This window comes from Mauremys reevesii, linkage group 6 (assembly GCF_016161935.1).
Source record: "Mauremys reevesii isolate NIE-2019 linkage group 6, ASM1616193v1, whole genome shotgun sequence".
NCBI lineage: Eukaryota > Metazoa > Chordata > Testudines > Geoemydidae > Mauremys > Mauremys reevesii.
In genome coordinates, this window is record NC_052628.1 from 107,330,976 (window position 1) to 107,358,859 (window position 27,884).

The following is a 27,884-nucleotide window of genomic DNA, read 5'->3' on the forward strand; positions in this document are numbered from 1 at the left end:
TACACCTGTACACTTAACAGCTCGTTTTGCAGCATGCGAGGAAACGAGAGCAGAGTCCGGTCCTACAAGGTGCTGAGCGCCTCCAACTCCGTTAACTTTAATAGGAGTTGCGGGCGCGCATCACCTTGCAAGACTGGGCCCTGGGTAGATTGATTCTGAATAGTGCTCTCATCTCCCATACCGAGGAACTGGAATGGTAGCGGGCGAGCGCTGCGCGAGATCAGCCCCTTCCAACTGAGCCTCTTTTTTTTTTTTTTTTTTTTTTTTTTAAGTAACAAACCCAGGACTGGAGGTTTTCTCCGTAAGGTTCCGCGGTTTAACCTGCCGCTGGACAGCGGCAAAGGAAGGACCTTAATGAGTTAAGTAGCGCTCGAGTATCCAAAATGCTTCCAGGATTTTCTTGGTGTGAGAACTTGGAGCAAAGGATGACCATGAAAGTCATGCCGGAGTTAGAATTGAGGAAGCTGCACGCGCGTTGCCCTGTCTGGTGGAGTTCCGTAGCATGTCGACTGCAGAATAAGATCTGTAGTTGCTAATGGGGATTTTTCTAATTTTGTTGTGTGGGTTTTTTTTCTTTCTTTCTTTTCTTTTTTTTTTTTTTTTTGAGTTGTCGGAAAACTGAAATAAAGTTTCCTAGAAACTGATCCAAGACAGTGTAATGCCACCTATTCCTAACCTAGAATTCAAATACAGTCTCAATTACCGTTATAGGGAACTATTTTCATTTTGGTTATTTGCATGGGTAGTATAATGAACTGCATTTTTTAAAAAACAGAAGCAAGAAAACTCTTAGAGTAATTAAGTGATGCCAAACTGAGAATTTAATAGATATAGGTATAAAGTATTACAGGTGTATGTTATAGATCGTCCTTATCTTTAATATTTAAGAATTATACATAATGGTATCAGTGCTACTCTGTGGATTTAAAACAAGTCTGGTAGAATTTTCTTGCTGCTGTTCAGTGTTTATCCACGCAAATTGGCAGCCGAACTCAATTATTCATCTTAGTGATTTTTTAAAAAATTCTACTAATGAAATACACCTTTTGTTCAATTTGACATTTTATTAGCTTTCCGACAACCTATCTGTAATAGAATCTCAACTAATATATATAGAATTGTGTATTAGAATGTTTAACAACACTGAGAGACAAGGTGGGTGAGGGAATATCTTGTATTGGACCAACTTCTATGTAAACTCCAAAGCTTGTCTCTTGGCCATCAGAAGAGCCAGTACAGGGTATTCCCTCGTCTCTCTAACATCTTGCGCCCAACCTAGGACACTAATGCAAACATAAAATAATCGTCACTTTAGATAATTTGATAACCCACTTTAATATTTTGCACGTAAACAATAACAGCTACTTAATCAGCTTAAGCAGTACTGGATAGGAAGCAGAAGCAATACACCATCGCATTTATAAACTGTTCTTTCATTAATTTCCTTTTGGGGGGAAGCTGGTGTGCAGATATCAGTAACAACAAACATTCACACGCTCTTCTGCTGTTGCATTGGATGGACCTGTTGCTTGTGTCCATTGCTTATTTGTGAATTTTAAAAACAAAACTCTGTAATAATTTCAATGCAACCAGGATTGGGACCATTAATGGCAAAGCACTATTGATTTCATAACAGGAATATTTTCTAGCGATACACGTTCACATTGCTAGTATAAAATTTTTAAAGGCTTCTGAATCTGTGTTTTCACAGTTTCCCTACTGGTGGGAATTAGAATGGGATAATTAATTTGGGTGTATACGAAAGTAAAATTAGACGGGAAAAGTTACTCACATTCCTCATAGTGTGAGGGATCTAATCTAAATCTAATCTAATCTAAAATCTAAATAAAATATCAGACTGCAAAGCTGCCTATTCTAGTACTGTTATGAATAAAAGCATTCCTCTGTGATTTAGCATTGCTCGATCACTTCAGTACAGAAACCAATCAATCAACTTGCGTATTTTGAATTATGTTATGAGAGGGGTCTAGTACTATTCACAGAAACAACACTAGTTTATCTAAGAATTTAATATGCTGAATACAACATTTTCCCTCCCCCCCCCCATGATGATGATGATATACAACATAGGCGCCTGCTGCTTCATCTCTCCAGGGAGATTCTCTTGGTGGATAATAAGGAATGTAAAGGTTCTTTAGGTAATAGTGTGGTTTTTTTATAATTTGGGTTTTTTAATCTAAACACCAGAATCCTCCCAGTTCAGTCCCTTACTTAAAATAACTGTACACAAACACCTGTCTAATGTTCACGTACATATGTCTCCCTTCGAGCTAATGGGAAACAGTCGCTCTCCAGAGGTAAGCTGTTAGCTCCATAAGAAGCTAATATTCTTCAAATCATTTGGTTCGCCTAGAGGGCCTGATCCAATGTATCCAGGGAAAGATTCCCATTAATGGCAGTAGGTGTGGGATTAAGGGCCCATAATCCTGTTACCAATGCTGAGCAAATGGACCAGCCAGGGGTTTCTGACTGTAACAGAGTAGAGCTAAGGAAAGGTTGCCATCCAATAAACAACATCAGAGTAAAATTTAAGTTCCACTCCTTTAAGGTGCTGAATGGCCTTTTAAGTAAACATTGAAAGCATTCAGCAGCTTGCAGGACAGGCTACTTAAACAGTACATACTGCATACACATTTCCGATGAAGCTATTTATTATGATTGTGCTATGCATGTATTTATTTCTTATATCATGCACTATATAACCAGGGGAAAATATTGATGGCTCATCGACGTGTCCTGCTCTAGATTCTAGAGTCAAGGGCTTCTAGCTGTAATGCAGGTTATTTAACATCTTCCGAGGAATCGCATAGATGCCACAGTTAATGAAGGGCTTAATTAAAAACCAATTGACGTGGCGGGAGGAGACGCTCATTTATTTCCACAACTTTGAGTCACGCCCTAATGGCTACACTTGCAACTGATGCTTTTTTGTGTGACAATGTATTTCTTAAAAATGTATCTGTGCTGGGAAATTATGTTGCCTTCTTGAAGGGTTTAATAGAAATGGAATCAGGCTATCAGGCTGCCTACAAGACTATGGGATTCTTTCCATTGATGTTAACAGGGAATTAGATCAGGCTCATGGTCCTGCCTGCTTTCTGAAAAGGTACCCCATACCGTTCGGTTATAAGGTGGATAAATCTTAGACAACACACTCACTGGAGTGCTACCAGCTGGGGGTTGCAGGCAGGCAGGACGCCTCCTACATACAGTGCTACCTTACCAACTCCTAGTCTGTTTTCTTTATGAACTTTGTTTTAATTTGTTTGAACAAGAGTTCTTCCTTCTTAAAGTTTTTGAAGCGATGTTTGTCTGAAGTGATTTTCAATATATATTTTTTTAAATTGTAACACAAGTGAACACCTGCTCCTTGCCCGCCAATGCAGCTATTTAGCAGCTCTCTATAAACGGAATATGACCGTATCCAAGCTGAGTATAAATCTGTTCGTTCAGAAGTGGGTTATCTTTGCACACTGTGTGCTTTGAAGGCTGCAGCTCCCTGGCGGATGGGTCACCGGTTGCCGTAGAAAGACTTGGGGTGGAATCCTGGCTCCATTGAAGTTAACGGCAAAATGTCCATTGACTGCAGTGGGGCCAGCATTTCATGCGGTGCCCGTGGCTGAGCCGGGCAGCGCTGTTAGTCCCGCAGGGAGCTGCCACCCGCCCGGGCCCTATGCCTGGGGCGGAGCGGCATTCCCTGCAGGCTGGGCCCGGAGGTAGCTGACCACTTGCCGATGCCCGCTCTCTACAGCGAGGTCAATGGGGAGGCGGCCCGATCTGTCCCCTAGATCCAAGCGAGCCCCGCCTCGGTGCAGCGCCACAAGGGTGTTCAGGAAACCTTCTCGCGCCGCATCGTGCACTGGGAGGGAGCCGGTGCGCGGGTCCGGGCGGTTGGGATCCGCTCCTCTCTGCAGCAGCAGCTCCGCCACCCGGGTGTTTCCCATCATCATGACCTGTGGGGGAGAAGCCGTCAGTGAGCCTAGATCGATTTAGGGTTCAGTCTTTGCAAGCATCTCGTTTGGTCTAATGGGGGATTTTATCTGAGTTAAGGGCAGTCTGAGCCGCATTACGCTCTCTATGCGTTGCTCTGGTTTTACACCGGCGTAATGGAGCCCAGAATCCGGTCGCTTGACTTTGGAATTACACCTGTGTTCCAAGGAGGTAAACTTTCAGGGTGATACCCGGGCCCCGTCGCTGTCCGTGACAGAACTGCCATTAGCTTCAGCAGGGCAGGCTTCCTAGGGTTTTGTGTATTTCGCTACTTGTAAACGGTGCATAGCTCTTGAACTGCACAAATACATATTTCAAATCCGCATGTATGATAGTATTTTCTGTAAACACTTCATATTAAACATTTGAAAAGGTAAACATTAAAAAGCGTTTACCTAGTGCAACTCAAGAGCAAAATACACATCCGTAAGACCTCTCGCTAGTGATGTTTTTTTTGACTGCACCCATTTTTATATTTGATAAAAAATTAAACTCGCCATCGCATTTATCAAGGTAATTTATGCGGACATGACCTTCATTTATATGTGATTGAGAGAAATGAACTGTTCTTTGAAAAACTTTCTCTGCGGAGTGAACTAGGAGACTGTACTAGAAAACTAATTCATGATAAAATTAACTGCGTAGAAGAAAAGTCTTTCATTTGAGAGATTTCCATTACAAATTAATGCGCAAGGAATGGGCGACAGAACTGGAGGGCTGTTTTTTTGTCTTGTTTTGGATTTCCTTTTATGATTTAAAACAAACTCTTGGCCTGGGTTTAATACAGCTTGATTAATACTGCAGCAAACTTAAATATTAAGTGTTTAAAATATGTTCATGTGTATTCCGCTTCACATGCACAATCAAACAAAATATAGTTACTTTAATAGACTTTAAATGCGTAGTAAAATGCATTTGAAGTTTCACTATATTAAATGTGTCCAAATTTCAATTTATTTTAGCCAATAATCTCTGTGGGCAAGATAAACAGAAAGTGGGTTAAAGGATGTCCTTTTAAAAGAAAGAAAAAAGGAATAAAAACTCATCATAGAAATCTCTGTGCAACATTACTATCAAATGTAATTGAGCACAGACAGAACCTATGCAAATTAGTTTGAGAGTCAGCCATTTTAAGGGTAGCAAAAAAAAGGGAAGGTGTTTTAGTGTTTTTTTTCTAGATATCCACATATATGGAGGAGTTTCCTTTCCACATATGTGCATATAAATTACACACACACAGCAATAACAACTCATCCACCGATGTGGATAACTTTGTGGTTTTTTTTAAATGAACTTCAGCCTTCCTTTTCCCCCCTGCCATGTTTACTCATTGGAAATATAATTCTTTCCCCCTATAAACAGTCAAACAAAATGGCAGTCATTCAGAGTCCAGTTATGCTTGATTAAATGTAATGTGATCTGGCATTTTATATGACCAAAGTATTGTTTGAAATAGTAATTGAAACAAAGTACCATTTCCTAAATATAACTTTTACGTGGTTTAATGTTCAGAAATGAATGAAGTCGATGATAAAACACCTGAAATAGAGCTATTTTTAATGTAAACCTTTTTATCAAAACACTCCTGCAGGTTTTTCTCCCTCTAGAACTTGTTAAGGGGTGAAGAATCGAAACGGGGTGCGTATAATTGTGGGGTATGAACGATAAAGCAAAGTGGACCGTGTTATAGAAATCGTCTTAGAAATAGTCATTTATCAGTATTCATCCATACTGAGCTATCCCTTTGCTTGATTGTTCATGTCCCCTAGAATTACACGCGCCCCATTTCGATTCGTGTTGTGGAAAATATACACGTTTCAATCCCTAAGAGCTACATAAAACCGATGCATAATAATTTTAAACGACTGGCAATGATTTTTTAAACATCACATCTCTATGTAGCAATCCAGAAGCAGAATTCGTTTTTCTTTAAGTGACTCCCACGCGCTCCCCTCAACAGCCGCCTCACGAGGTGCACAGACACTAGAGATTGTTACAATCCTTATTTTTACTTATTTGAAGCAGGCTCTACCCCCATAATGCGATCTCCCTTCGAGCCAGCAGCGCTGGAAAGCGGATTTAAAAATGCAAAGTCCCTATGGCTCGCGCTCCCCGGTGCCTGTGTTCCCTTCCCGCTGGGCTCCGTGGCCCTGTACCTGGATGGGGGTCCTGCCGAAGGAATTAACAGTATTGGGGTTCATCCCGGCATCCAGCAGCAGCCGCAGCCTCTGCACGTCCCCCTGAGCCGCGGCGTTAGCTAGCAGGTCCCTCTCGCCGCCTGCAGCTACCGCCCCCGGCTGCATACCTCAGGGCTCCAGAAAGCCACCTCGCCCCCGAGCTCCCCCCCTCCGCCGCCTTAAATAGCGGCACGGCGGGCGCAACCGAGACTGATATCTTTGCCCCGCCTCCCTTTTCCCTACAGTCCCGTCCCTCCCCATCCTTCCTGGGCAAGTGCGTGCAGGGTACCTCCCCCTACCTCCCCGCCAGCCATGGGTGACGCTGCAGCCCCCAGCCCTGGGAACGATCCCAGGAATAACATGGCCTTCGTCTTCCCGCCCCCCTGCTGCAGGCGCGCTCCCGGCGCAGGGAGACGGCAGGAAAGCCCTGCCCCTGCCCCTGCCCCTGCCCTTGCGCGGGGAGGCGGTGGCTGCAGCGGCCGGGATTGGAAAGCCATCCCTGCCCATCACAGGCCCCTCCCCCGCTGGCGCTATCCTCCCCCCTTTTTGCTTCGCCTCCTTGCACACGCGCTCTCCTCTCCTCCCAGCCGCGGTGTGTCCCCCGGCCTCGCTCAGCCCCCCGCGCCCCGCGCCGGCCTCCACCCGGAGCCTCCAGTGCTCACCCTCTTCCGGCTCAGGGTGAGCTACAACGAGGGGCGCCCTGGGGCTCGGCTGACCGCCAGCTACGCGCCGTCTCCTCTACCTTGCCCGTTACTTTTCCGCTTGACAGCGAATCCGCCCCCCAAGGCGGTGCCAGCCGGTCAAAATCTCTCCCCTGATCTCGCCAGAGCGACCCACGCGAGCTTCCAGGAGAAAACTTCTTACCATCACGGAGGTGGACCAAAAAGAGGGCGGGATGGTAGGTGAGGGACGGCGCCCGGCTCTCTGGAGACTCCCTCCTCCCCCACCGCTCTGATGGATAAGGCAGGTTTTATGGAGGGCCAGGAGGGCGCAAGATAAAATAACTTGGCTGCTATCCTCCTTCCATCCCACTCAGTCAACCACCCAGTCTCCCTCGCTCATGCGGTTCCATTACCCCTCATCCGCCTCTCCCACCTCCCAGGCCCATGTCCAGCTCCTTCAATCCCCCGCATCCCCTTTGCCTGCAACCCCTGTTCTTGATCTCCTTCACCCGCTGTCTGCAACTAAAACTGCCAGCTGGACCACCCCCTGGGTCTTTAACCATTTCATCCCTCGGGAGGCTCCCATGTGCACACTCGGTCTCACCGGTTAAAGTAGATTAACGAGGAGATGAGGTTCCCAAATTTTGCTGGCAGTCGTGGTTCCATGATACTGTCATGTGACTGTTGTGTTGTCTGCTAACCAGTGATGCTGTATGCATGGCATTATGGAAGTACGTATTTCTAGTAAAGGTGCTCACGTTCCCAGGAAAATCCTGGATTCTGCACCAGCCGCGATCGGTACCATAGATAGCGCAAAATAGACACAGCACCTGCGCCGGAAAGTGCTATCAAAGCACTTCTCGTTACAGTACCATATTTTCGGTTCATGTCCAATGTTTGGAGAAATACTTACAAAGTGGAGGCAGGAAATGTGAACAGCGTTGATTTTATTCACTTTACAGCCGAAGTTTCCAGAGACATCCGTAGAAGTCTACGCGCTTTTATTTTAGATAACCCAGCATGGTTGCGCAATCCGAGCCCGGTAACGGGCAAATATAGAGGCAGATAATAAACTGCTAGACTTACCTGAATATATATTTCCATTTCACTCCAGTGACATTAACCCAGCAGCGTATCTGTGCATGTCACTTAGCGGACAAAGAACAATGGCAGCAAGTAATCGCCATGAATAACATCCCAGCAAATAATCGCCATGAAAGCAAAGATGCATAGTAGCTTCTGAAGCTAGTAAGATTTGTCCTGTTTTCACTAGAGGTGAAATCCACCTCCACCGTACGTGCCGAATTCTGCCCTGCAGAGCTCTGTACACTCACTACATTTACTTACAACTATATAACTGCCCAGACGAGCATACAACACAACAGTAAAGTTAATATCATCACTCCCCGGCCTTTAGTTGTATATTCATATGGTTCTCTTTGGTAGAAAGGTCGTGCAATAAAACCAGTACATAGTCAATCTGAGATCACTTGAATTGGGTGATCAGACAAACGTGATGTGTTACCAGTGGAAATGCCCCAGGAAATACAGGCAGATTTCACTGCAGAGCACAAGGCGTGTTGGAATGTTGATACTCTATCCTGGGATCCATTTGAACAAACGTCATGGAGGTGGAAGGCATTACAGCTCAGCGCTAATACCGAGAGCCATCCAGAGACGTCATATCAAGATGCTTTTGTGTTGTATCCGCAGACCAAAGCCCTGGCTACAGAGCTGTATGGGCACCACCCCCACCTACTTACTCCGTTGCTTCTTACACCACCGATCCCATTTTGCTCAATGGCAACACTGAGCACGAGAACGCGGGCGGAAGAACCACTGAATGGGCAAGAAGATCAGAATCTCTCTTTCCCAGCATTTTATAATGTAAGGTTGTCCTCGAGGGGAACCCAATTGGCTCTGCCCGTGGACAGGTTAGGGGCTTGTGCTCTCTTCCACTTCTGCACGAGCAAGTAGCCATCCTAGATCTGGGCCTAGCCTAGAAGAAATAGCCTCTCCCTCAACCCCGCAGAAGCCTCTCCCTGGTGGGCTGCAGGGAGAGCCAGCATGTTGCGTTCATCTCTGTGTTCTTCCTTCACATACCCATGGAGGAAACCAGCAGAAGTTTCGACGCCAGAGTGCGTGTTAACTTATGTTAGCCTCCCCGCGGGGTAGAGTGCCCCTTTAGGAGGTTTGTAGGGGTAATGGCAGGGCACGAGGCAGGCTGCTTTACAACAGAGGTGGGGGCAGAGGGCTCAAGGAAATCCCCTGAGATGGCGGGTTCTGCAAAGTCCACGAGAGGCGACCCATGCCTCCACTCGGAAAAGAAGGAATTCTTAAGAAAGGGCTGTTTTCAATTTGCTGAGGGCCCATCTTGCAACGTTAGCGTATCTGGACTGATCACTGCGCCTACATGGAGCTTCAGACTCCAGTCCGTGAAATCCTGGATCCGCACACCCCCAGACAATGAGAGTTTTTTGCTACGGACTTCAACTGAGGCCGGGATTTCATTCATTGACTCCAGCGGGGATCCCCATGAGAGCAGGGGGCGGCCTGGGCTTTGTGGGTGAGTGGGAAATTGTCAGGGAAGAAGCACTTAGTCACTATCGCGTTTTTGCTCATACTGACAAACCTGAAACCTCTGAAAGCTCATGATGTGTGTTTCCTGTGTCCCTTTTCACATTCTGAATGGCCTCCCTACTGGTCAGTCTCCAGTTCCTTGTACCAGCACGTTGTAAGCCTACATCTGAAACCGCCTTGTAAAAGCTGTAAGATACGGAACAGAACCATTTCGTTTTCATCTGACAATCTTGCGGGCCACACTGTAGCTTTTTAAACATTACAGAACAAATTCTGTTGTTCCCCCCTCCCCACTCCCGCCGCGCAACCCCAGCAAACCTCCTTTCTGAGGGTTTTAATTCCATCCGTGGCAAATTCCAGTGTCACATTTAAGATCACTTGAGGGGAGAGATGGGAGTTGGTGGCTCAGTCAAATAAAAGAAATGCATCCTTATTAACTATTAGTTATTCTCATTCCGCCTCCCGTCACCTCCAGGCTGTAACCAAGTCTTGTGATTTCTTTCTCCATGGGGGGGGGGGGGGAGAGAGAGAGTGAGTGAGTGAGTGTGTGTGTGTGTGTGTGTGTGAAGAAAACTTCTTGTTTGTCCTCACACCTGAAATACTTGTCCACATCTTAATAATTTAGGACCGGAGCTAAAGTTCACTGAAGTCAATAGAAGTTTTTCCACTGCCTTCAATGGACTTTGGATCAAGCCCACACCCCATCACTAGAACTAGTTCCCTTTAGCCTCCCCGGTAACCTCATCGTACCCCCTCCAATCTATCCTATACACAACGTGCTGCCTTGTGACACTTGCTGTGAACTGTCCTGAAGGAGGGTGTATTTTGTGAGTTCACAAGAAATGTATCGCTGCAAATGGCATGTAGTAAGACAATTTTGTGCGGCAAGAAGTTTGTGTTCCATCTAGTGCAGTGGTTCCCAAACCCCTGGGGGTTTGTGAAATGTTACAGAGGGTTCTCGGGGGAAAAATCCCTAATGGTGGACAGAGGTATCCACTGCGCAGCCTGGAGCCCGGGGACTCCGATTTCCAAGAGCTAAGCAGATCAAAGCAAGCATCTCTATCACACTGAGGCCATTTTAACTTTAAGACTCCTTATAAGAAATGGAAAGGGAGGTGGATATTTTTTGCTGTTTTTTAAATTAAATAGGCAGCTAGTATTGTTTTAAAAATTATTATGAAGAACAAGTTTAAGCTTTGTTGTAATGTGCGTTGTTTGCCTGGACTGCTCAAGACCTGAATGCTTGTGTAGGAGGAACTCTTCCAGTTGGCTTCTTAAATGTCCTCATTCTGTTTCACATCTGATACTCCTTGATGAAACATAGGAGCTTTGTCTTATAACAGGCTTATTCAAAGTGATACAAGCTATGAAAGTGAGATCTTGGAAGAGTGTTACCCTTTTCATAATGTAATAACAATACTGTAATGATAAATAATAATAGTGTATAATAAGCATGTCATAAAAACAAATTTTGTATTTCCAAGATCACTGCGTTTATAATTTATACGCAGGTAAAGGAGAAAATCCTTGGAAATATTCATTTTTAGGAGGGGGTTCGTGAGACTAGGCATTTTTAGTGAAAGGGGTTCACAGGTTATTAAAGTTTGGGAACCACTGGTCTAGTGGCCATGCATCAAGGAGAGAAGAAATAGTGATTGAGTCAAGCCATCAGGGACATGCTGAGGACAGTACTGATGATGATAAAACGTAGCTCTTATATCGGTTGTAGTAGAGAGAAAAAACAGCAGGATGTAGAGGTCAAACGTTTGGAAATCAAGAGGTATTTCAGGTTATTGACAAGGAAGGGGACCAGAGGATGTAGTAATGCTGCTATCTGTTTTTGAGAGGCCTATGTGCTTTCACTGTACCTGGAAACTGTCAAGTATCTTTTTGTTTTCTTTTCCCCCTGGGTGAAATCCACTCCTATGAAGAAGGCCATCAGGCAGCCTAGGCACAACAGAAGCCTTGCTTAGGCCTTGTTTCTTGTGGTTCATAAACTATGTGCAGTTGCTCTACTTTTCACCTTCTGATAGAACTACTGCACAGAATGACATAATCGTGATGTTCTCTCACAGAAACAGCGCTTCAAAGTTACAAGATTGCACTTCCTCTCCCCCCCCCATTTTTACCAAAGTCTAAATTAATAATACTAAATACCCAAACCACACAGCTCTGAAATACTTTAAAATTATTTTGCCATAACAAGAGTATTTAGGAACAAGTTACAAGATGGTGACTGGTAGCAGAGATTTAGATTTTAACATTTTAAACTACCCACCTACCATGTTGTTATGCTCATAAACGTGACTATAAAAACAAAACTATCTTAATCAAAGCATCTGCTGCCTGAGTCAGATACTTAGTCAAATAACTGCTTGATTTACTGGGGGAGAAAAGAAGGCTTGGAGCCTGCAAAAATGCTAGTAGCCCCATTGAACGAAAGGTACAATACACGAGCATAAAGTTATTCAGGTGACAAAGTAATTTGCAGGGTTTTGGCCTTTGTTTGTACTCCTGCTAACTCTGCAGGGACAATAGGCAGAAAGCCTATTCCTACCCTGAATTTTCGCTAGTAACTCCCGTGGCGCTACGGTGAATTTTTTTTACCGGTGTGAAAAACTCCGCTAAAGGCAACAAAGTTATCCTGCATTTTCTCTAGTTGGAATGAAATCAGTCAAGCCCTAATGCCAGTGGATGTGCACAGTCTGATGCTCATCTCTGATTTTATAGCTTCCTGGGTATAGTGGGGAACTATACAATTGATTTGTATAAAGGGAAAAAATGAGACTAATAAAAATGAAACTATAGCTGCTCGGAATCAGTGCCCAGATCCTACGGTGATAAACTCGGTTTAGATACAGAAATTAGATTAAGGAAGTACAATTCTGAAGTTTAGTTCCTTAATCTTTTCTGTTTATAGTAGAAAATGGTGCGATGGCTACAGAAATACTAAGAAAAAGCAGCTGAGCAGATAAAAACAAAACAAAACAAACTTTTGCTTGCTGCGGTAGCAAATCCAGGAGGCCCTAGAAACTTGAGAGCTACCCGGTTATCCGAATTAGCAGTACACAAATTTACAAGGGGGTGGCTTTAGAAGATGCTCTTGTGTATATAGAGCACGGTGCTATTTCATATCTGACAAAGGGAATTGGCGTAGGGGTTATGATCGCAGCCCTGATATGTACGCGCACGGCAAAGAGAGGATCCCAGTCACTGTCAGGCAAAAAGTGTATCTTGAAAATGGATGTCCACAAACGTGTCATGCTTCCTTATCTGAGCCCAGCTTCTCACTCGGGGAGGGAAGAGCTCCAGGTCTGGCACGTTTACAATACCAGGCAAGTTCCACTGGATCCTTCTGGCATCTTTGTGGCAGGTCCGAATTTTTCATCCCTATTGGGGTGGGAATGGGCTGCACAAATGGTGGCTTATTTTAAAGTTCTGCAAAATGCATCGACCTATCACGCTAATATAAAGTAAATACTCGTAAAAGCCTTTATAAACCAAGAAATTGATACGGCACTCGGGTGCCCTGCATATATTTGGCCCAATCCGAAGAGAAAAGGGTTATTTTATGGGAACTGACACAAGCCACAAAACTGCAGATCAGCACCAAACAAGACAGCAGAAGAAAGGTTCTAAGAACCCTGTTCATAAGATTTTTTTTTCCTACATCGTCAGTTTTCAACCTTTCCTACCCATGGCCTCAAAACTATCCCCTTTTTCCTTCTGCACTCCTTTAAATCCATCCACGCTTCCCTCAGAAATCCAGATCCTAGCATACCTTGTGCTGTTTCAGTCAAGCAGCTCGCATATACCAGCAAGTACCACAAAATAATATCTGAGATGACCACAATATTGCCGAACAAGTGCTGACCACAGAATTATATTTGATTAACCTAGTTACTGCAGCTGTTTACTGCTGGAAAAAATATTTTGTTGAAGGGAAAGGGATAAAAAGAGAATTATACTTTTGTATGAAGGCTTACTTTCTGTAGAAAACTTCCCATTTTCCATTAAACAATTTAGCAACCCCAATTAACTGGTCTAAGGGTTATATTTTTCTGCTTCTCTCTAAAGTGCACTGAAAAAAAATCATTTTGAATAAGGATGGAAACAGACCTAATTGGAAGCTGCAATTATACAAAGTTAAACTATTTTGGTTAGACCCCAAACAGAAAACAAACTATTTTAATATTTACGGTAAAGTGTCTTCACTTACCAGCAAAGTGATGATTTTTTTTTTTTTGGCTGTGATAGGTGAACATGCAAATAAGGAAAAAATGTGGGCCCTCCACTAGCAATGGAGAATTGAAATATTTTCTCTCTGCTGTTTTCCAATATAGCAATATATTAGGTCAGTGTTTAACTGGATGGATGGGTCATGGTTTTCTGATAACGTAGTACGTAAGGGCTTCCTCAGTCTCTGAATAAGTAATTGAAAGGATGGATTTAGCCTGTATGGAAATAGCTTGACTAATTTTAATAAATCTAAAAAGAACCACGGTAGAGGAGAACTTTGGTAGCGCTCTAATAAGAATACAATACAAGCAGGTGAATGGCAATTGTTGGACGAGGGATACTATGTAACTATCTCAGAGCGCTTTACAAACATATCATGAATTAAGCCTCACCACATTCGGCAAACCCCGAATGTAAATGTAGAAGCAGAGAAACTGAGGCAAAAGGAGATTGTGCCTTGTCCAGGGTCGCATAAAAGGTAGGCGACATAACCAGGAAAAAAAACCTCCTGGTCTCCTGATTCTATGATTTAACCAATGCCAGAAAATGCTCTCTGTATTTTACTAATAGTTTCATTTACTGTACTGTATGCATTTTCTAGGTTTACTGTAAAGATGGGTTCTGGCCCATTACGATATTCAAGACTCTGCTGCGGATTAATCAGAATGCAGGGTGTCCTAATAGCATTTTATAATATTTGTTTACTGCTTTTAAATCAACAAACTACTTATGTGCCAAATTAAAACAAATGTCCCAAGTTTTAGCACAAATCCTACACGAGTGCATACAAAATAGGTCACTTTCTGCCTACTTTCCATTTACATTAATGTACGCAGGATTTGCTATAAAATATAATCAGCCATTTTGTAAACTTCGGGGTCTGTCTGGTTCGGTAGCTGCTCTTCGGAGCAGTTCTATGGCACTGCTCCAGGGAGTTAGAGCTGAAGGGTTGGGCCCTGTGTTATTTCTTTTCAGTCGGTTCATCGCTTTTTATTTCCTCCCGGATCTTTCACTTTCTGATAAAACAACCAAATTAGATACGCATAAAGATTGTCACTTTTTAGATTCATTCTAATCCAGATGGGGAAAGGGCAAAGATCAGTGCAGCTGCTGTATTTTCCAATGCATGTGCCCAGTTCTGCCCTCAGACACACACACCCAATACCTCAGCAAGGGCTATGCATGCATCTGCCTACAATCTGGGCCCTTAATTGTTTGTCTTTTTTCCAAGATTCACTTTACTCTTTTCCCAGGCTTATTATTCTTTATTTTAATATCATTATATTGTATAGAACAGCCATGATAGGGCCGGAGGGGGAATTCCAAGTTTTATAGCCTCAGTCACAACATAACTCGGCCTTCCAAGAGCAAAACAATCATATTTTGAATACCTTAGTGAACTTTTTAGTGCTAATTTGCTGTTTAATTTTTGTTTTTAATTAAATTATATAAAAATAGTTCGTTGGGGGCTCAGAAATATAGAGCAAAACATTGCTGGCCAGAGCAGGGTTTCTGACCCTGAATTCAGTGGCTTAAAGGCAGTAAATCTTTTCAGAATCAGTCCCATATTTTGGTATTTATGCTTTTCAGGTTAATCACAGACGTGATGTTGATGAGGATTTTTTTTTTACTACTTATTATCACTGCGGTTGAAGTAAGGAGGCCCATCATCTAGTTTTAAATATGAATATTTAAAGATAATGATGTACACTGCATAATTGCTCTTGATCAAAACCTTCCCTGTACATTGGCCTAACCAGCGCTCAGTATTCCAGCAGCAGTATAGAATTATTTACTGCTCCAAACACTGTGATTATATATATTTTAAATCTCAGAACCGGGGCCCCTCTTGTTTCGATTTTTTTTTTAAAGTGTGGGTTTTATGCCCGGTGATTCCAGTCTTGGCACTTCCTATTAGACTACAGAAATCGTGTTCTTTCTCAGTTTAACATTGCTGCACATGTTATAATCCACAGACAATCCACAGAAATACTTTATGCTTATTGTGTATTCAATAAATCATAATAAACAAGGCCTAAACTGCACTGCACAGGGCCAAACAGACCAGTTTTGAAGTCCCAGTTCAGGCAAAACTCCCACTGAAGTGCTTGAATTTTGCCTGAGCGAGCCCCTCAGGATCCTTTAGATATGACTTTTCACTCTATGAACGGATAATCAAAGTTACCTTAGTTTTGGATGTTTATACAATAACAATAAAAATATATAAAAGCAGGCCAATAGATTTCACTGTTAAAAATAACACACTGAAAAGGCAAACATGCTGACTTTCCTATCTGGCTATTTGCAGAATAGTGAGGTGTGTGTCATCGGCCATTTTCTCCCTCCAAAATAATATTTTCTATTCATGAGAACGTCTGTCTCCAGTTGTAATACTTGATGGTGATTATAGATGCACCTTCATTACTCTAGAAAAATCTCCTGCTGTATCTAATTGGAACAACCAGAGTGCCATAATGATGAAGCAATAGTTTGTGGACGTTTATTGATTGTAATTTATTATAATGTTTACAAAGTCTGCTGCTGTACACTAAGGAAAATTTATAGGGGGCGAAAATAGTGCACCCTTAAATATGGGACCATCTCGGGCCATCAGTCTGTAAGCAGTAGTTCCTGAAATCAATCGGAATAATAAGAACTGACCCAAGCAAGAGTATCAGCATGACTGGCTGTCTCTACACACAGTACCCAGCAGGTTACTAGGGTGAAGCCAGTGTCTGGTTTTGCCTGGCTCCGCTGAAGTGGATGACAATTTTGCCACTGACCTCCCTGGGGCCAGAATTTCACCTCCAGTCTCAAGAGTGGCACCTTCCATCCCCACCCCTCTCGGAGGTTGGTTCCTACCTGTCCTCAGCGGGGGTGCCCAGGCTCGGCCCGCCTGCTGCAGCGCTTCCTGACAATCACCACGAGGGAAAGGCGAAGGGGCCTGGATCTTGGATAAGCCTTGAACAAGCCTTGGATGATCTTGAGCAAAACAGCCCTGACGCGTGGGAGGTTTCTCGGGCGCTTACATCGGACGGTGCATTTTATTCTCATGCCCATGCTTGGCTAGGGCGCTCCTGCCAGCGCGCAGCGGTTTGGGGAGAGCACCCTGCGGGGCTCAGGTTAGTAAAAGTGCACGCAGGGCACAAGGAGCGGGAAATCCATTCCCCCCCCCTCACCCCCGCCCCCAGTGCTGTAGCTGCAGATAGATACCCCTATAGGCAGGTCCAGGCCATTGCACGAGCTGCCGCGCGCTCCATTCATTTGCAGACCGTTCTGCTCTTCATCCTCTCCCCCTCCCCCGGGCTGGATCCCAGCAGGGGGGCAGTTCCGCTGGGGGGCAGCGAGGGTGTCCGCCCCCTGGCTGGCAGGCGGCAGGGAGCCTTGTGCATCGCTCCAGCGAGCATCGCCGGCTCCTCCACCAAGTGCACCAACGCCGCCGGAAAGCCAGCCAATCACAGCCCCTTTTTTAAATAAAGCCTCTTACGACATTATTCGTTCTCCTCTCTAGTTTGCCTTTTTTTTTTTTAAGCGGACCCTTTGGGGGAGGCGCTCCCTCACCTCCCCCCCCCCAGCCTCTGGCCAAGCGGGGAGCGTCCCCCGGGGCCGGCGGGGAGGTTCCGCACGCCCCGCAGAACCGGCTCCCTGGAGAAGGTAGGAAGCGGCGCAGAGGAAAGAGCCCATCGCGGAGCAAAGCCCGAATAGCGGCCCGCGTCGCTCGCAGACGACAGATATTGTCCGCGGCTGTCACATGGCCCCTTGAATGAGACGCGGAGCCGCTGCTGTCTGGGCCGCTCCGCAGATCGGGCCCCACTTTCCTCCCTCCTTGCAGCCAGGGGTAACTACCCGCGCGGCATAGCCCCTCGCCCCCTCCTCCCGAGAGGTGACTTGTTTAGAAGCGGTGGTTTAAAAAAAGCAAACGCCGTTTCGGTGGCTCGGGGAGTTGAAGGATGAGCTCTCAGCCCCGGATGCCCCGACTCGTTTTATTTTCGGTTTGATCCCAATGTGTCACGCTGGAGAAAAGCACGATATTTGTGAAGTGTCAAACGAACAAACAAACAAAAGCCTCGCAAGTGAGAGGAAGCTAGCGGTGAGGGGCGGGGGCGGGGGTATTATTCAAAAGAAATTGCATGCTCCGTTTCTCAGGGAAGTTAGGTTTGAGTCAATGTATTAATCCCCGTGCTGGGTAAGCAAATTAAGAAGATGCCTTAGAAAACAACGTGCGATCTGGGCTTGTTTACATCTCCTTCCCAGGGGGTATTAGGAGCATGTCGAAGGGAGTTCCTGGACTTTTTGTTTTGTTAGCTCACAAACGACTCATCAGTTTACTGCGTTCTGATCTGGGGGCAGCACCCACGAAATAAATTCTGGCGAGATCGGTGATGTTTGGGGAAGATACTTTCTTCCCGTCCTTCCCAGGCCGCTGAGCAGATAGAAACGAGAACTCCTTCTCCTCTCAGCGCCATTTCAGCAGAGACACAAAATGGGCTCAAGGGCCTGGCTCAGGTGCGCGAATTGGGCACTACGGAGCAGCCGCAGCCTTAGGGGTCTGGCTTAGGCCGGCCGCTGTAAGGCGATGGAGCTATGCCAGGATAGCCCCCTAGTGTAGACGGTTCAGTTTTCAGAAGACCCTGGGTGGTGGTCAGCCGCTGCACATTCCAGACACCAAAAGAAATGCAGGGAACACTTCAAGGGCAGGAAGTCTCGAAAGATGATTTTTGAACATTTCTGAATTGTTTTTATTAGGGAGGAGGACGACTCCAGGGCACTTGGGTGAGTTTTTGTGTTTGTTTTGATTACTGTAAACGTGGGATGGAGGAGCTGGGATGGCTCATGTGTACAGAGAGTGAATATTTTCAGAGACCACCTCTTCTGGGCTGTAAAAAAAAAATCAATATCAATAGCCTGAAAACAAGCATTTAAAAATTCATCCAAAACCTCTGGGAAAAGAATGAGTGAAAACAGGAATTTAATAACAAAGGTGGTTTTTCTTTTTGCTAACAAATTCTTACAGCAATAAAATGTAGATTAAGGAATTAAATAATATGGGCCAGATCCTGCTGCCTTGCCTTAGCAAAGCTGGTGGTCCCACTGATTTCACTAGGACTATTGATGTGAGTAAAGCAAGGAGAAACTGACCCATTGTGGTACATGTGGAAGGGGGAGTGGGTGGGTAAAAAAAGCCTTTTTCAATCATTATCAATAGTTAATTCGAATACCCGTTCAAAAATGCTGGTAGGAGTGTCCCTTATCCCGGGGAAGTATATAATGCCATTGTGTTACAAATCAATGACAGTGGTGTTATTTAATACAAACTACACACATTTTGTTAATGCAGAAGCAGCAGTGTCCAAACCCTGTAATTCTATTCAAGGCAAAGAGGATGTCTGGAAAGCCCAGTGCTGCAGACAGTCAGCCAATGATGCTGCCCTTGGGAGAATATGGGCTCTACATTCAGAGGGTTCAAAAGTTTGTTACAGGGTCATGTATTGGCAACCTCCCTCACTTGCGATAAAATTCACCCCTGCGCTGAGAGCCAGCACAAGCCCTAGGCAATTACTTAAGTGCCATTCCAGCCCTCAAAATAGGGGAACTCAGTTGCTGCAATAGGCTTTGTGTTTCCCCTCTGCACAGTGGTGAACGTCACCGCTGAACAGGCCGCTTAGAACCGCTTGCATAAGTAAGAATGACTCACACGAGTTAGAGTAGCAGGATCAGCTCCCAAGTTTCTGAGGTTCTTCCGGTATGTTTATGATTGTGGGAGAACCAGTTGCAGGCTTGGGCAGCAGCTCTAATTTAGCTAGAGAGGAAAATCAGCTGTCTGGTCATTTTGCTCACATGAATAAAGTGAGCAGAGTCTGGATCAAAGTTAGGGAAACTGCACGAATGCTGGGGTGGGGGGGCAGGGGAAATGGAGAAAGGTCAGGTTACAATACGTTAGTGGCCCCATAACAGCCCCATAGTTTTCCCAAAAGATTAATAGCAAAGCTTCCCCTTGCACCAGAGAGCATAATTAGGCCCCCAAAGGATAACTAGTGTGAAAATAATATTTATGGGCAACGCCTGCGTGTGTATCAATAGGGTTTAATCCATTGCCAAATAAATGTTGGGATTCTGTGGGTCAAACCCTCGACTGACTCCAGTGGAATTATGGTGCCATACACCAGCGGAGAATGGGGCCCCTCTATGATACCCCTCTGCTTACATTTTTGCCGGTCAGTTTTTTTTCTCCAGGGGCCTTGTGGGGCCAGAACCGCTCACCTTTGCTCTTCTCTTTCTCCCGGTCTGTGGGAGCGATTTTCCTACCGATGCTTATGCATAACCTCCGTTACCACTAATAAAAAACACTCCTGTTCATCGAATGTCTCTGCTACTTCTATAAACACGCCGCGGTGCTAAACATGAACACGGCGAATTGGCAATGCAGTTACCATAGCCATGAAGATTTTTAGATACTGGGCATCTCAGATGATTTTACTTTATAGAAATGTGTAGCCAAAGCGTAGTTCCTATTACCCCCCCCCCCCCCAAGCTATAGAGTTGACACCGCAGGCTCTCAATGAACCCTTCCACTCGCCGAGACGCGGTTCAGACCTGGAGACGTGGTGTCTGCTTTTTAGCGTGAACATCCTGCTTTTCCCACAGTCCCTAGCACGCTTCTCAATGCTCCTGGGTGATTTGGGGAGTGATCGGAGGGGGTGCGGTGCACTATCGGAGTAGCCGAGGTATAGGTCGCCAGAACTCAATTACAAGTACATTCTCCCGTCACCTGCTTCCTCTGAAAAGTGAGGAGAGCTTGAATTTGGTCTATTGATGTTTAACTTTCATGTCAATTCAGGGAAGTTAAATTGGTGGACACGATTAGCACCGCACACATTTCTTGCTGCTGCTCCCATGGAAGTCAATGGCACATTTTCCAGAATGGAGTCCAGAGAGCAAATACCGGTTTTACAGAGGTTGCTTAGGTAGGTCGGGAGAGGGATCCTCTCTTCCCCCAGAGTTCAAATGAAAGTAAATAATGCCTTTTAAAAATCTCCATTCATCTTTCCCCAGAAGGAGGAGAATAATCTGTTTTAGGCCTTTGGTTGGGGAAGAGCCGGTTAGTGTTTACAAGAGATTTCTTTTTTAAATGGCAGGGATGTGAACAGCAACAATCCAAATAAGGCATCAAATCCTGCCTTCTGATTTGCCCAGCTAATTCCACAGAGATCAGTCGGGTTACTCATGTGCGTAAACTGAACAAGATTTGCTCCAGATTTGTTAGAAACATAAATAAAAGGAGGAGAGCAAATTTGTATGGAAAATAGTTTAACATTCACTCCTTGCAGAGGAGCTGCATAAGGCCTTCAATTACACTGATTCGGCATGGGTTACCGTTAGACATAGGATTCTTGTTAGCCCTCTTCACGAGGTGAATTTCATTCTGTAATGAGCAGTTGACACAGGATTTCTGATATGATCAAGGTCATTCAAAGTCAGAGAACAGAAAGAAATTACTTTTATCGTGAGTTTTTGCCTCTTAGTGTATTACCAGCTCTGTGCTATTTCCACCAAAAATTCAACTCTATAAAGATAAGAGTATCTCTCTCTCTCTCATAATAGTAAGAACGTTTTGACCACGCAGATCCAAAATAAAAAAAAATAAAAAAAATGAAGTGTGTATTGACTTACTGGCTTCTGTTTTCTATTTTTTTGAATTCTGGGTTACAGCTTTTTGTTTTCCTGCTGAGAAATTATGCCTTTGGATACATTATCAACGGCTTGAAATTGCTTAGATGAATAGTTCTTTAATGTATTCGTTCTCTCTCTCTCTTTTTTTTTATTGTTGGAAGCTCAACTTTTTCAGTGTAATTTCTCCCTAATATGTATTTGAGTCTTCTTTCCATTTTGGGGTGAGACTTTCCTAAATTGATTGTGAATATATATACACAGATACACAGTTGGTCCTGAATATTTTGTTTTGGGATATTGTGTGATAGTTGTTTTTTAGGGAATTAAAAGACAAATGAAGACACAGGATATTGAAATGTATAGAACTATTTTGTATTTTCAGTGTCAGGCAGCATAGGATTTCTAAAAACCTGTATCATTCACAGTTTCTTTCTTGTGGCACTGCACTTTGTAAAGCAATCTGGAAAAAGGATGGGGCGAGATGGCAAAGTTTGCAAAGGATACAAAAAGCATAGTTAAGTCCAAAGCTGATGGTGAAGAGTTACAAAGAGATCTCACAAAACTGTGCGACTGGGCAACAAAATGGCAGATGAAATTCAGTATTGATAAGTGCAAAGTAATGTTCATTGGAAAATGTAATCCCAGTTATACATACAAAATGATGGGGTCTAAATTAGATGTTGTCACTCAGAGAGATCTTGGAGTCACTGTGCATAGTTCTCTGAAAACAGCTGCTCAACCTGCAGCAGCTGTCAAAAAAGATAACAGAATGTTAGGAACCATTAGGAAAGGGATAAGACAGTAAATATCATATAATCCATGGTACCCCACACCTTAATTACTGTATGCCGTTGTGGCTGTCTCATATTTTAAAAAAGATCTATTAGAATTGGAAAAAGTACAGAGCAAGGCATCAAAAATTATTAAGGCTATGGAATAGCTTTCATATGAGCAGTGATTTAAAAGACTGGGACTGTTCAGTTTAGAGAGAGAAGTAAGGGAGGATCTTATAGAAGTCTATAAAATCATGAATTATTGGAGACAATGAATAGGAAAATATTATTTGTCCTTTCATATAATGGGTAACTATTAGTTCTTGCAATGAAATTAATTGGCAGCAGTGTTAAAACAAAAATAATGAAGTACTTCTGCACGCAAGACACAGTCAAGTGTGGAACTCATTGCCTGGGGATGTTAAGGTCAAAAGTATAACTGGGTTAAAAAAAGACTTAGTTAAGTTCATGGAGAGAGGTGCATCAATGGCTATTAGCCAACATGTTCAAGGATGCACTCCCAGTTTTTGGGTGTCCCTAAACCTCTGATTGCTTGAAGCGTGGACTGGAAGGGATGGATCACTTGATAGTTGCCCTGTTCTATTCATTTCCTCTGAAGCATCTGGCACCTGCCACTGTCAGAAGACAGGATACTGGGCTAGATGGACCATTGGTCTGACCCAGTGTGGCCATTCTTATGTTCTTAATGTTTGTGGGACACATTGCAAATATTTTATTACTATAGAGACTTTTAACATCTTACATGATTTCACCTGACAGTATAGTCTAAACCTTCAGTTGTTAAGTGAAAATATGAGTCTAAAACGCAAATAGAAGTACCCCTAAATATCTAAAACCCTGTTAAATAAAATAAAACGATAATTTTAGCACTATGAGCCTCAGATTAAAATCAAAGTCAACCATTAACATCAATGGGAGTTGGATCTGGCCCTAGGAATCTAAAATTCTTAGACCCTCTCAGGTTTCTATGTTTGAAAAGCTGTCTAGCTTCTTTCCTATCCGCATCTTTTGGAAAATCCAGGCACTAGGAAGCATCTGTTCGTATTCCAGTTCTGGGAAGGAAAACTGCAACCCAAGAAAGACACACAGATTTGGTTTCTGTCAGACTCGTAATAGTTTATTAATTTAAGTGGTATATTTACCTTCATGGTTTCCTTTACAGTGGAAGTGTTTGAACGTTTAGGTTTTTTTTTCAAGTAAAAGTTAATATACATATTTGTGCAAAGTAAAAATCTAAAACAAAAACAAAGACCGTGTTTGCTGTTAGAGCATTTAAGAGAACATTTCCAAGTGGCATATTTATAATATATTATTCCTCTTTATTATACTTCACACATTTAAGAAAAAAACGGACAATAAGTTATGTTCTAGGAGGAAATATTATAACATCAATTTAATGTGGGCTCTTCTGTAAATGTGGGGAGGGTACAGCACCGGATTAAAGATGAACAAAAGTGGGTGAAACCTGGTGAGTGGCGGCCACTGCCTCCCCTGCTGCCAACCTCTGATTTCCAGCCTGCTGTATCAAGGTTACGAGGCGGCTCCTAGCTGTCCTGAGGGATGGTACCCGGCTGCCATAGACGAACCTGGTGCCTGCAGTTCAGTGCTTTGTGTGGCTGAGCGGGGCAGAGCCCTGCAGGGAGCTGCCACCCGCCCGGGCCCTATGCCTGGGGCGGAGCGGCATTCCCTGCAGGCTGGGCTCGGAGGTAGCTGACCACTTGCCGATGCCCGCTCTCTACAGCGAGGTCAATGGGGAGGCGGCCCGATCTGTCCCCTAGATCCAAGCGAGCCCCGCCTCGGTGCAGCGCCACAAGGGTGTCCAGGAAACCTTCTCGCGCCGCATCGTGCACTGGGAGGGAGCCGGTGCGCGGGTCCGGGCGGTTGGGATCCGCTCCTCTCTGCAGCAGCAGCTCCGCCACCCGGGTGTTTCCCATCATCATGACCTAGAGGAGAGGGGCAGAAGCCATCAGTCACTGACTCCGTGTTTGGCCAACTCTTTAGACGGGCAAGACTCCCATTGGTGGCCAACCCTGGGTAGGGAAGAGGATTGGATTCCAGGGGGTTAACTATTGTGAGTTCAGTCTGAGCCTGATCCAACTACCATTACAGTCAATGGGAATTGGATCAGACCCGCACCTACAACAGGGCATCTGGATGATAGGTTAAGAAAATGATGATCAGAGTCAATCGCCTCCTAGGCTCCAAAGGGGTCGAATACCACAAAGGCTGCAAGACCAAGAGAAACGGTAAACTGTTTGAAATGGTCAGAAAATCTAGTCTCAGACCCCCCCTCCCCGTATGTAAATGTGTATATTATTTCATGTATGTATTAAACATCAGTGTGCATCCAGGCGCGCACATAAGTGATAACCTGTAAATAATCCCCTCTTAATGGGCTGCACGCACAATGTAGTTGGGGAAAACGCTTTCCGCTTGTGAGCACATAACATTTTACTAAAACGGAGGGTTCTTAGGTGGACCCAAAGGGCGGGAACCCGCAGTCCTTACTCTGGCAGAATTCCCGGTAAGGCAAACAGAAATGTTACCTGAGTAAGAAGCTGCTCATTATGAAAATATAAAATTCAAACTGGAAATTCATTTATAATCAGGCACAAGAACAACAATAATAAAAGCAATAACTACCTCCAAGCTGCTTTTTGAATGGTAGGTATAATATAGATGTAAATCTTTCAATATTTTTATACAGAGGGAATTTCAGTTTAAATATAATTAACTTTGCTTTAGTTTATGGCACTTCCAACTCTCCCCTTCCCACCCCCGCGCTAAAAGAGCAGATCTTTCACTAGCACTAATACAGCTGTTATGCTTTCTGCCGGTACGATTTTACGAGAACAATGATTCGCCTGTGTTGTGTGTTTCTTTTTAAGGGATTTAAAATACAGTTTTAACTTAGTCCAATGGCCATAAAGACGCTACAATTTCTATTTACCTTATAGCCATACTAGAAAGGGCGCTGCTTTTAAAGTTAGTTTTTTTATGTTGAAATCTAAATACTGAAAGATACTTCACAATTTCTACTGAAGGAATATTATCAAAAGCATAAATTACTCCTTTTCAGTAAAATGTTGATGTTGTAATAAAAATTGTCATTGCATCTCTTACCAAATAACTTTTCAGGTAATTCCAGTTTTGTTTTATGCGAGAATATACACAAACGTTTGCTAAATATATAAATAACCGAACCTAAGTAGAAATCAAGATTTAGAATGTATTTTAGTTTCTAGTACTCCTGTAGGAGCTTAAAGTTGTTAATGTCTGTACTTCACTATATATGACATAAATAACTCACTCTAATGCATACCTTTTCTCCTCCTCCATGATCTAGTGTTTCTACTCGTATATAGTTTAGTTAATGTATTCGCTCGCGAACGAAAATATTATATCACTACTTCCTGGAGTAGATTTAAAATGAAAGCGCAGCCTTTCCGAAAATGATATTTAGGCACAGATATAGCAATTATTGAAATTCGAGAATTTAAAGCATTTGGTGAGTTTGAGTCATCATGTCACAATTACAGTTACAGATAAAAACAATAGCGTATTCAAACTAAAACTGCTTTCAAAGGAGACCGTCGTGTTTTTAATAGACCTTTTCGGTTTTCTCATGCAGTGAGATGAACTAGTTTTCTTCGATCATTTCATAACGGTGGCTTTGGTGCCTAGGCCTTCGGACTGTCCTCCCTCATGTAGATCACCCCTATACAACTCACTGGGGGCTTTGTCTGAGTCGGGGTGCAGGATCGGGCCCTGAAAACGACCAGGAAATACTAGAGGATAAATATAAAACCGGGCATATATGTATATCTTTATAACTAGGCAGCTGAAGCATGTCCTTTTAGAATATTAATAATATCTGATGTTTATCTGAGGAGTCAAATTTAGTGTTTTATGACTTTAAATACGTTGTTCCTGATTCATATTTCTGCGGACACCGAGATGGTGTACCGCCATTTCAGCATTTTGTTAATCTTGTGAAAAAATGTCCAGCGTTTGTATGCATGGGATAGACTTTCCCATTCCGCTTCGCCTTTGGATTTTATCGGCTATTATTGATGTTTCTAGTGTCAGCTTTTGATTTTTGGCACATGTATGAGAAACAACACTCCCTGCGTAAAAGCAGTCACAGAATGAGACACATGCTAACAAAAACAGGTTTATTTTTTTTAATCGCCTGCAAGGATGATTGAGTGCATGGCGAATAAACAGCGAACAGAACTGTCATGGAAGGGGATCGGCGGACTTTCTGAAGGACTACACGGGTGTGTCTCTTTGCCACCCCCACGCTCTGAGTAGTCAGCCCGGGGTGAAAGTAACAACTGACGCTCGACGCACTTTGGAGCTGCTGTGTGTGATGATAGCTGGAGGAGTCTCCGAGGCTTTTCAAGGGCCCGAGTCTCCGAGTTCACTAAAACCAGAGCGTGCTTAGTGCTCAGCACCTGCACTCCCGGAGTCATTTTGCCCCCCCCTCCCCTCTTTGTACCACCACCTCCTACCGGGGCTTGAGGTTCCTGCCTGGCTCCCCGTGAACCCTCTCGCTGGTCCCTGTACCTGGATCGGCGTCCTGTCGTAGGAATTGACTGCATTGGGGTCCGCCCTCTGGTCCAGCAGCTCCATCACCTTCTCCAAATTCCCCAAGGCAGCGGCGCTGGCCAGGTCGTTGGCCCCGCGCTGGCCCATGCCTCCTCCTCGCTGCTGGCTCTCACATCAATTAGCACCAGTGTCCGGGGCGCCCGTCTTGCGCTTCCCCCTTGCGGCAAGGTCCCGGGGCAGGTCTCCGGGGCAGCTCCAGCTCGCACAGGTCTCCTAAGCCATCAGAGCACGGCAGCTCCGCTCGTCGCCTCTCCTCCGAGAACCCCGAGGGGGCAGCGGCGCTTGCTGGGGAGCCCAGCGCCGGGCAGGCGGCGCTGAACAGCTCCCCGGGCTCTCCCCCGCCGCGTCGCTCTCCGCTTTCTTCCCCGGCCCAGGTTCAGCACCGCCGCGGCGCCGAGCGAGAGGTGAGCGCCGGCTGCAGGGACACGGTCTCTGCGGCTCGGCTGGAGGAGCCCAGGGCTTGTTTTCTCCGCACAGCTGGTGCACCTCCCCGCCCCCCGCCTGTCCCCTCCCCTGCCCAGCCGCCCGGTACGTGTTCTGACTTGCCCAGGAGCTGATGTCACGTCACGCACCCGGGCAAACAGCGGCCAGGCAGGGAACAGCTGGGGAGCGCGGTGTGTGAGAGCCCGTCCCGGGGGCGCATGCGCTCCTGGCTTCCGACTGGCGTTCTATAGAACGTTGGCAGCCAAAGGTTCTGGGGAAGGAACCTTGAAGTCTCCCCACCCTCCGCTCACACGCTCCCCGCTTGTGCGGAGTCAGCGGAGGACTTGCGGCTTGGGCCGTCGCTGGACGGTGCTTCCAGTGCCATGGAGCGAGGGATGGGGGGTAGGGCGGCCTTGCTCGGCTGTAATCTTGTCTGCCTTCAGCACAGGCAGCTCCTTTCCTGGGCTGCGGCCTAATCTCGCCCGACAGCCCCACGCGCAGGAGGGAGGGGTGGAAAACAATCCAACAAAACCCAGCTCCTCCAGAGTCTTCCTTCAGCCTTGGGAATGGCCAGCGGAGAGCGAGGCTGTTGCTGACGGGCAGAGTGACCTTGAGCAAGTCACCTCCTCTGTTTGTGCCTCAGTTGCCTCATCTATAAACAGGGGCGGCTCTACCTATTTGGCCGCCCAAAGCAGTCATGCGCGGGAGGTGCCCCA

At 44.9% G+C, this 27,884-nt stretch overlaps 2 protein-coding genes and 1 long non-coding RNA gene across 6 annotated transcripts in view; 1 reads left to right on the forward strand and 2 right to left on the reverse strand.

Annotated features, from left to right (window-relative positions):
- The window catches only part of LOC120407588, a 204,630-nt gene that overhangs the window by 48,784 nt on the left and 127,962 nt on the right, over positions 1 to 27,884 (forward strand). The window lies entirely within an intron of this gene.
- On the reverse strand, positions 1,316 to 27,546 carry LOC120407586 (cyclin-dependent kinase 4 inhibitor B-like). The gene is made up of 3 exons (XM_039543287.1): positions 26,704 to 27,546; positions 23,785 to 24,077; positions 1,316 to 3,681 (listed from the first exon to the last, which is right to left on the reverse strand). The coding sequence occupies exons 1-2, from the start codon at positions 26,830 to 26,832 to the stop codon at positions 23,796 to 23,798; spliced, it is 411 nt and encodes a 136-aa protein (XP_039399221.1). The 5' UTR covers positions 26,833 to 27,546; the 3' UTR covers positions 1,316 to 3,681; positions 23,785 to 23,795.
- On the reverse strand, positions 1,317 to 6,331 carry CDKN2B (cyclin dependent kinase inhibitor 2B). Its single transcript, XM_039543286.1, has 2 exons — positions 6,168 to 6,331; positions 1,317 to 3,974 (listed from the first exon to the last, which is right to left on the reverse strand). The coding sequence occupies exons 1-2, from the start codon at positions 6,312 to 6,314 to the stop codon at positions 3,693 to 3,695; spliced, it is 429 nt and encodes a 142-aa protein (XP_039399220.1). The 5' UTR covers positions 6,315 to 6,331; the 3' UTR covers positions 1,317 to 3,692.

Excerpts from the sequence above, each read along its gene's own strand:
- CDKN2B (XM_039543286.1), bottom strand. The coding sequence starts at position 6,314 with ATGCAGCCGGGGGCGGTAGCTGCAGGCGGCGAGAGGGACCTGCTAGCT. Across the intron at positions 3,975-6,167 it reads TCGGCAGGACCCCCATCCAG|GTCATGATGATGGGAAACAC; the intron begins GTACAGGGCCAC and ends TCTCCCCCACAG.
- LOC120407586 (XM_039543287.1), bottom strand. The coding sequence starts at position 26,832 with ATGGGCCAGCGCGGGGCCAACGACCTGGCCAGCGCCGCTGCCTTGGGG. Across the intron at positions 24,078-26,703 it reads ACGACAGGACGCCGATCCAG|GTCATGATGATGGGAAACAC; the intron begins GTACAGGGACCA and ends CCTCTCCTCTAG.